Source organism: Mizuhopecten yessoensis, unplaced genomic scaffold (genome assembly GCF_002113885.1).
Source record: "Mizuhopecten yessoensis strain PY_sf001 unplaced genomic scaffold, ASM211388v2 scaffold1405, whole genome shotgun sequence".
Lineage (NCBI taxonomy): Eukaryota > Metazoa > Mollusca > Bivalvia > Pectinida > Pectinidae > Mizuhopecten > Mizuhopecten yessoensis.
In genome coordinates this window covers 1,096,582-1,106,749 of record NW_018404030.1, presented here as the reverse complement: position 1 = coordinate 1,106,749, position 10,168 = coordinate 1,096,582, and the positions used below count along the sequence as shown (strand labels likewise).

The following is a 10,168-nucleotide window of genomic DNA, read 5'->3' as shown; positions in this document are numbered from 1 at the left end:
AAACACCTTGTACAATATGACCCTTTGTCAGTCAACAAACACCTTGTACATTAGGACCCTTTGTCAGTCAACAAACACCTTGTACATTAGGACCCTTTGTCAGTCAACAATTACCTTGTACATTAGGACCCTTTGTCAGTCGATAAACACCTTGTACAATATGACCCTTTGTCAGTCAACAACCATCTTGTACAATATGACCCTTTGTCAGTCAACAACCACCTTGTACATTAGGACCCTTTATCAGTCGACAAACGCTTGTACATTAGAACCCTTTATCAGTCAACATACACCTTGTACATTATGACCCTTTGTCAGTCAACAAACAGGCTCCATACCAGGACAAACAACATACATGTATCTGCTATATTTTCCTTATAAAGTAATTTAAAAGGCATACACAAAAACGTCAAAAAGGGACCTCTGGGAAACTAGCCGAAAATTTGGGACACGCCTAAAAGAAAACCAGGAAGACGTTGAAGCCACGAAACATCAAGTCTACACTAAAAGATAAGGAGGACACTGGAGAAACAATACAATAAATCAGTCGTTACAGATCATGCTAACACACACAGCCACATCATAGACTGACACAACTCGAAAGTGCGAAAGGGAGGTCAATTGGAAAGTGAGGACAATCAAAGAAACCATCTTGGTTAGGAGGGAAGGAGAATCGAGATGAGGAGGGCATCAGATAAGTCATCTTACTGACCCCATTATAGCATCTACTAAGGGATGGAATTAGTAACATATAACCAATCCGTTTGACTGCCTGCAGCATGAAAGTGATATTTAGCGAATGTCTTAATAATTTCTGATAGCTGATTTTATTGACTCGGCACATTGTGGCTTAGTGAGTTGTTTTCAGCTTCAGCAGTTTAGAGTCATGCCACCAATAATTTGCTCTATGACAAAGGAAACAGACGTTTTCAAAAGTTCGCAAACCTTTCAAATAACTTTTCAATAACTGTTTAATTTCAAAACCAACTCAGCCTTTTACATTTGTATATGTCAGCTTGTTTAGACACGTGTGTATCACACAGGGTATATGTTACTGCACAGTGCATGTTGCATTTATTTTTATTGGATTTGAGATTTTTTTACATCGTGTATGTCTGGACCTAAACTGATGTGTACAGAGAAGCATTGGTCGTTTAAGGGGTTTAAATCAAATGTCAGTAAAACCAACAACTTCAATAATGGTATATATTCTTGTTCTGAACACATCAGCTTAGGTTCTAACATACATGTACCAACTGAACCAAATGTGATGGTCCCTGTGCTGCCAATCTACGGGTAGCGTTTTTGTGAAGTCTACCTGAAATCCTAGATAGTGGAAGATAATTGACCTACTTACTAGCCCCTCCTCTGCCATGAACGCTATCGCCTGATCCATGTTTCCTCCTTCTGTTGACGTTGCCATGAAGTTTTCACAGTCTGCACTCAAGTCAACCAGTTTATCCTAGTGATACATATTAACATAAGACTTTACGATATACAATGTTCGTAACATAATAGAAAAGCAGTTGTTCAGGACAACAGGCGTCTTATCAGAGAGATATCTCAGGCACTCGTTTAAAATATAGAAAAGTCATCCTCTTTAAAACCTAACCCAGTTATCCTAATTTAACTCACTGTGTTTATGTGTAATCGAGGGAATAAAGACTTCAAAATGTTTTTCAACAAGCCTGATGACATCTAATAAAATGACACAATATATCCTGTAAGCGTCCACGGTGACGAACACAGCGATGTATAGTTGTCTACCGTTGGTACAGTTTATTGGTGACGAACACAGCGATGTATAGTTGTCTTCCTTTGGTACAGTCTATTGGAATATATGATAAAGACATACTACAAATCACCTTTGGAATACAGCGTCTATTTGCATGCATGGTGATGAGAGCAGAACAGCATACCAAGGCACTGGAACTAGATAGGCCTGCACTGATCGGCACTGTTCCGGAAACCATGCAGGCCATGCCCTCGACGTGTTGCCTATGCGAGCCCTGATGGCGGTGTACACCGAGCACGCCGCAGAGAAAGTAGTTGTACCATTCCGGAGATATTTTGTTCAGATTTATGTCATTTTTATCACATTCGAAATCTCTGAAAAAGAATTTTTTGACTCATTTATAGTAAATATATAGCATTTCTATATGCAGACACAAATTGGAGTAATTTGTATACGTTTAAGACCTTAAGATAAAGGGTATCACTGCACAAAGTACTTCAACGCTGCTTTTACATTTCTGGCTTAGAGTTACTTTCATGGAAAGGTATCCAGCTTTCATTTTGATACCGTGTGTTTACATTTCCTAGATATCGACTTCGGTAAAGTTCAACATGTGCTCTTTGGTAGGTTTAAAGTTGGATCCCTGAAACTCTGTTTTTGTTTCTGACAACTTCATAAACTGCATCACGAGATGATGTGTATTTATATTGCCAGTGGTTTTATAGTCATTGGATTGTACTCTTAAGATTGTACTCTTCTGAGGTTTCAATCACGTTCAAGTCTCGTTTTGATCTATGGTAACAGGATTTTGTAATATTTAAAAAGTTATGATCAATTTTAATAGCAAACACGTAACTGACAAATGTGTCCAAAAACATTATGCCTGTTGTTTGTACATTTGTAGAACCTTTTTACAAGAATTATAAAAAGACCAAATTGGCGGTCATTCTGGAAATAGCAAGATTTTCATTTTTGCTGAACAACTTTATTATCTTCAATATGATGACAATAGTATGCACCAAAGTGGAAAATTATGCATGATTGGTAATTTTTGACATATTTAGTGTAACTTCAGCACTTTCGTTTTTGACCCCCGAAATAGGTAAAAAATAACACAAATAATAATGGGTGAAAAAGACGCTCACGGACCCGCCATTTTTGTGGCTGTTTTAGAAAGAGAAGCACATGGTCTATTGATTCCTTAAATATTAAAAATCAAAGTGCCGGGGGCACTCATGGATGCTGTGTTTGAAGGATTCAAAACATGGAATAAAGGAGGTGGTATATCAGTACAGAATGGCAGTAAATAATAAAGAACATGTTGTTGAGTAAGAGTCATAATAGCCCATCCCTTAATCATAATTTTTAATAAAAATATATATAACAAGCAGAGTATTGCTAAAACAATATAGGTCCCTTACTGGCTACCATTAGCAGTATAAAAGTAAGTAACGATGACCTTGACCCAACAGCCCTAAAATTGAAACTTGACTGATATTATGGTCCTTAATTAGTGTTACAAATCGATGGAAATCCTTCAAGGAATGAGGCTGCTACAGCGCAGACAATGATCTTTTTTCCAGTGCGTGTAATCACGGACTTATGCAAGTCCCTTGTGTATCGCTCCTTCTCTCGATATTGTAACGAAGGTTAAAGACCTATATAATTATTCTGTTTCTGGTTAATGTGATTGATATGTGTATCCGGTTTTAATTTGTGATGTTCAATATGCTATATTCACGAAGCACTTGTAATATGACTCAGGCATGGCCTGGAGAGAGCGAAGCTCGTACATTTGTTTCGATAGTATAGTATAATTTTTGAATCATAACATTACCAATTTTAATACATACAAAATGTACCTGTTTTTTATATATTATACTTGAATCTGTTGATGGGCAAAATCATTCATTTTGAAAACAGGCATTGCCTGAAACGAGCGAAGCGTCTAAATGCTGTTTTTTATCGATCTTATTTTCTAAATAACATTATTTAAAATAATAACTATTTATTAGTTTTATAGCGATAAAGTAATTAATGTAAAATTAATAATAAGTAAAGAAAAACATTCGAATGAATTATGCAGTTCAAGAGAAAACACAAATGCATTTGATACTGTTGCATTTAATTGCCCCGTCTATGGCCTCAGCGTAATGTTGCGGAAAGAGTGAGGCCCAGTAGAGGGACTCTCATATTTGAAGATGTATTGTTTATCAAATATAACTGTGATTATCTGTTATTATAAAAGTTAAGTATATTGGTGATTAAATTCCAATTTTATTTTCCGACATGATATACTTTGCCTGATCCCTCTAAACCGTGTAAAAAGAGAATCACACTAGCCCAAACATATCCGGATTTCCGTCTGGTTTGGTAGTTACTGTATACTTCCGGTTTGATTGGAGAGAAGAAAAGACTGAAAATTTGAAAGAAGCTTCAGTTTCTATAATTTTTATTGTCATGAATTTACATAACCGCAGAAAAAAATATCAAATAAAGAGATATTTTTGAGAATGTGTAGCAAAGCTAAACAGCATTGTAAAAATAGGACCGCGGTAACTCTATTCTAGCTACTTCCGTGACGAAGGATTTTGGAAGCATAGTATTTCGACGTTACCATGACTTCAATTGTTCGTACATGTTACCGGAAAAGAGCTTATATATCAAACGTTAAATCTTTGTTCTGCAAATGGTCAAAACCAAAAAAATCCCCTAAAATCACATGTTATGTTAAATAAGTATGAACACAATGACAATTTTTTTCTATTTATTCATTTTTTGCAATTCTACTTTGCCATGAACTCCTTTTTCAAAATAATGCATATAAGAAAAACAATATTAACACAGGAAATGTTTTACTTTTCAGAGCTGGAATTGTAGATACATAGCAATAAGTAAAGTTTTATTTTTATTAGATCCAGCGAATGTTTTAATGTTTAACTAATTGACTTTCTATGTAATCATTTGTTATTTCAATATTTATAGACCGTTCCAAAAAATGATGCCAAATCCATTTTATCATTTTTGGCCAATAAAATATGTTTTTGGTCTGGTAAATTAATAGAATTGTAAAGTTAAGTTACCTGAAAGCTGGATCTGTATTGGACACAACAATAGTATTGGACGCCTGATCATGGGACACTGCTATGACAACATCCTGTTCGATCGCCATCGGTAGCACTCCGTATCCACTGTAGTCTATGTGTTCTCCTGTCGTAACACAAACCAAAAGCTGCTGTATTTACAGAGTGATCAAACGCTGCGCTAAGATCGCTTTACATTCGCATAGGAAACTCGTCAGTTAGTTTGCCAGGCCTAGGAAGTTTTGTCAATAAGTGAACCAGGCCTAGAGAGACTCGTCAGTAAATTTCATGTCATTACTTGGGAGACTCGTCAGTAAATTTCATATCAGTACTAGGGCGACTCGTCAGTAAATGTCATGTCAGTACTAGGGAGACTCGACGGCAACTTTTATGTCAATACTAGTGCGACTCGTGAGTAAGTTTCATGTCAGTACTAGGGCGACTCGACGGCAACTTTCATGTCAGTACTAGGGCGACTAGACGGTAACTTTCGTGTCAGTACTAGGGCGACTCAACGGTAACTTTCATGTCAGTACTAGGGCGACTCGAAGGTAACTTTCATGTCAGCACTAGGGCGACTCGAAGGTTACTTTTATGTCAGTACTAGGACGACTCGTCAGTAAGTTTCATGTCAGTACTAGGGAGACTCGTCAGTAAATGTCATGTCAGTACTAGGGAGACTCGTCAGTAAATGTCATGTCAGTACTAGGGAGACTCGTCAGTAAATTTCATGTCAGTACTAAGGCGACTCGTCAGTAAATGTCATGTCAGTACTAGGGAGACTCGTCAGAAAATGTCATGTCAGTACTAGGACAACTCGTCAGTAAATTTCATGTCAGTACTAGGGCGACTCGTCAGTAAATGTCATGTCAGTACTAGGGAGGCTCGTCTGTAAATGTCATGTCAGTACTAGGGAGACTCGACGGCAACTTTCATGTCAGTACTAGGGCGACTCGACGGCAACTTTCATGTCAGTACTAGGGCGACTCGACGCTAACTTTCATGTCAGTACTAGGGAGGCTCGTCAGTAAATGTCATGTCAGTACTAGGGAGGCTCGTCAGTAAATGTCATGTCAGTACTAGGGCGACTCGTCAGTAAGTTTCATGTCAACACTAGGGCGACCCGTCAGTAACTTTCATGTCAGCACTAGGGCGACCCGTCAGTAACTTTCATGTCAGCACTAGGGCGACTCGTCAGTAAGTTTCAGGTCAGTACTAGGGAGACTCGTCAGTAAAATTCATGTCAGCACTAGGGAGACTCGGTAGTAAATTCCTTGTCAGGACTATAATAACTGATATAATAAAGTATCAACACCGGTAATAATGATTTGTCAGAATCTATTATAACGACAGGTCAACGTGTGATATATACATGACAAATCTATGACCCGAATCTGCTCACACCTTGGCCTGTTAAGAAATCTGACCCTGACCCTTTCGCACTCAATAACGTCTATGCCTATTGCCTGTAGACATCTACTATATAATTTTTAACCTGCACACACCCGTTACATTAGGACGTTCATACCTATGATATTGACCCGGCCTGGAGCTCGACCAAAGAATGTCGGGGGATGACCAAACCTGTCGGTAAACTTCCTGTAGAGGTTTTCATATCTGTTGAAATCAATGAGAAATATCATGAATTGTTACACATACAAAGGTCACGTGTAACACGTGTAGAGTCACGTGTAACACGTGTAGTTATTTATTCATCATTCCGAGCTTAGCAGTACACGGTTACGTACGACACGTGTGGTGTATGTTCATTTCTCACTGCATTAGTATCCTTTTCTGCCTGGAACCTATCGGCTGCTATTCACTCGTCAAACTGAGCGTTTGAAACAACAATGGGTTAAGACGTTTTAACATTATTTACGCTATGGTTGCGTGACGTCGTTATCACCTCCATTGTTTTGTTTTGCTTGCCATTCTTGTTCTGTTTTCAGAAACAAATGAGACATGAGAACGGGATAATCTACAGTCGATATTATCAGAATACACTGTAAAGAAAAATGTATGTATATATGATTAGATCTGACAGATAACACGTTTATCAGTGGACGTTCACATATCTATCTACACACAAATCCGGGTCATCTGTGACAAGAGATAAACAAATGTGGTATTACATATAGTATCCGATATACAGGGCTATCTCTACGTGTTACCACTCCGATTCACGTTACATGTGCTATGTGACCACTCCGATACATGCTATGTGACCACTCCGATACATGCTATGTGACCACTCCGATACATGCTATGTGACCACTCCGATACATGCTATGTGACCATTCCGATACATGCTATGTGACCATTCCGATACATGCTATGTGACCACTCCGATGCATGTTATGAACTGTGCGTTTTACGATATTGACAAATGCATAGTGTAATGTACCTGTTTCGTTGTGTTTCTGGAATGATCAACAGAGGTGTGTCTGCCATGTTGCTGATCATGTGAGCACCTCCTTGGTAACGGGTAAATTGCTGATAGCGTTACAGTATATATATAACAGCTGATCATGTGAGCACCTCCTTGGCAAAGGGTAAATCGCTGATAGCGTTACAGTATATATATAACAGCTGAAGGGCGATAGCGTTTCTACAATGTATATGCTTGTAACAAACGCCACTTTCCCTAAGTGATACATCCCTTATTTGTGAACCGCTTTGAGACGACCTACGATCTAGTTTGTGCTATAGCGGTATATAAGAACTTCAAAATATTAATAGTTATTATAATGACGAATTCCATTATCCGCACTGCCGCTATTACTTTTAGAAATGCGCGTCCAACGCATCGGATCCAGTTCTCGTATTGGACTAATACTGTCGTTATTACTTATGAGACATTTATATTATGTCTGCTCCTTTATCAGATAGGGATTGAACGGCTAGGGCTTGATGTTTAATATAGATATAACCGATTTGCGTTCATACCGGCTTAAAAAATATAAAAAAAATAACGTCGTTCAATCCATATATTTACATAATTCACTAAAGAACAATAGTCGTCTCCATCGCTTGGCGGGAAGCAGACTGCGTTCGATATGCTTACATTTATATTTGATTTAATGAAATGTTACATACCTTCAATATTTAAAGACTTTGTTGCCGAAAGAATAACTTTGAAAATTATAAAATTTGTGAAGTAAAGTCATTTTTTAATATTAATGAGTGACTTTATACATATGGGTCATATCACTACGCCAGCCTTGTCAACAAAAACAGATCCCACCACTCGTGGTTGTTTGATATGGTATTTATTTTACTCGAGTTAGTTAATTTTCAAAAGTTCGTGTCTTTTGTAACTTTTGAAAATTAACTAACTCGAGTGAAATAAATACCATATCCAACAACCACTCGTTGTGTTACCTTTATTCATACACGCATAATAATGTAGGTAACGCGTGTAATAACGTGGTATGCTTTACATAGTCGTACAGAATAAACTAACCAACTCCACAGTGTGGTGTCTCCATTTAATGTTTCTCCCGTCCACTCAATTATAATAATCGTACCGGACAACTTAACCGGAATAAGGTAAAAACTTATAAAAACTAAAAGGAAAAGGATGTCATTTCTCGAATGGAGTTATTTCCCCTTAGATCGTAAAATATATAATAAGATATATATCACAGACCAGTATAAATATACATAACATGCCCCCCTCCAAAAATAAACATGTGAAATGTACAACTGGTGTTGAGAAATCTTACTATAACATGACATCAATTATATTCAATGACAAATCGAAATCATGAACCTGATAATCTTCATGTCAAAATGACATACCCAAAATCAGATAGAATATGATAAATTGGAAATATATGAAGACTAAGCTACTGACAAAGTATTATCATTTCTCTCTCTCTTGATTTGCATGTCAGGCAACTAAGTAATATATATACTACTGGTACAATCTAATCAAATCACCAAATTAATAAATGAATCATCGATAAAAGTATGGCAGGTAGAATATTGTAGTGAATCAGTTCATACAATGCTATTAGTAAGATATCAAACACTTATTTTCAATTGAACTTATTATAGATCATACATACAACTTTCATACAAAATAGCAAAGAATTAAAACAACCCTACAAGTTATAGTATATATGAACTCCGATTGTGGGAATTAACAAACTAATGAACCTTCTGCGTTCAATATAACACATTTGCACAGACCAACACATACACATTATGCAAATTACAATGTAAAAATATACATGTACCGTATATCCGTATTACACAAATGTTTAAACCATAAGAAATAAAACTAGGCATTACAATATAGAACTCCTATAACATAAGAGGCCGCTGGTCGGTCTTTTTTCTATCGGATATGATTTTGCCGATTGCGACCTCTTCCACCAAAAATCCGGGCGGAACAGAATTGGCTTGAAAAACTCACTTAAGTGGTTCACAGTTCATGACAACGATATCTACTGATCACGGTTCATGTAATACAGATCCCATATGTATGCCATAGACACAAAAAATATATAGTATATTACGGAATAAAAGTTATATAAATTTCATGACATGCAGCCTGGTAGAGTAATTTCAAAATGAACAGAATCAAGAAATCAGGCAAAATAATGAAATACAATTTCATAAACAAACACATGTAATAACGTACACACATAAATAAAATAAGGAAAAGCAATTATAATTATCAAAACCTATTGCTGGATTTGATGTAACGATGCACATGTCTAACAATGTTTGTATTGATTTCTACCGATAATTGTGTATTACCAAACAAAAATAGCAGGAAATTGAAATCCTTATGCAAAGCATTCTTTGGAGCAGGATGCGTCTTCCGTTGTTAAAAAGTAAGCACTCACAAACAAAAGTGAAAGGCATTTTCACATGGATGGCCAAAATAACAAACTGGACTATCAACAAGATTTACTCCATAAAGATCATATTTAAATGGACCACACTGATATCTTAGATTTGTGTGCAAAATGTTTAGTTTGGGTTCACCGAAACCTAACTAGATTGGTGGAGGAGATTGTACATTTGAAGTTAACGAGTTTTTGAAAGAATATAAAGAGGTCAATGATCGTACTGAAAGGTACGATGAATTCCAACTGCGAAGAGTTGAAGGTATAAAAGATAAATTTGTTAAAGAAAGACTTAAAGGAAGAATTCTTTAATCATTATTGTTTCTAAGGGTGTAACGGTTATTTTCTGCAACGGTAGACGGCTATAGATCATTTAGAGTTAATTTGTTGTGCATTTTATACAAAAGTTTGAGGTTGCTGCGTTTTCTTCTATTTGAAAGAGTTTCTAGACCAGTTTCAAAAAATATTACCTACCAAGTTTGGAACCATGC

General features: G+C 36.7%; 1 protein-coding gene across 1 annotated transcript in view; it reads right to left on the bottom strand.

Annotated features, from left to right (window-relative positions):
- Positions 1 to 7,411, bottom strand: part of LOC110461518 (N-acetylgalactosamine kinase-like) — a 13,992-nt gene extending 6,581 nt beyond the window's left edge. The window contains exons 1-6 of the mRNA XM_021515007.1: positions 7,357 to 7,411; positions 7,223 to 7,289; positions 6,347 to 6,435; positions 4,819 to 4,945; positions 1,866 to 2,109; positions 1,358 to 1,462 (exon numbers count right to left, since the gene is read on the bottom strand). Coding sequence (XP_021370682.1) covers positions 1,358 to 1,462; positions 1,866 to 2,109; positions 4,819 to 4,945; positions 6,347 to 6,435; positions 7,223 to 7,281 — 624 coding nt within the window. The 5' untranslated portion in view covers positions 7,282 to 7,289; positions 7,357 to 7,411. The remainder of the gene's footprint in view (positions 1 to 1,357; positions 1,463 to 1,865; positions 2,110 to 4,818; positions 4,946 to 6,346; positions 6,436 to 7,222; positions 7,290 to 7,356) is intronic.
- Between the last annotated feature and the right edge of the window lie 2,757 nt (positions 7,412 to 10,168).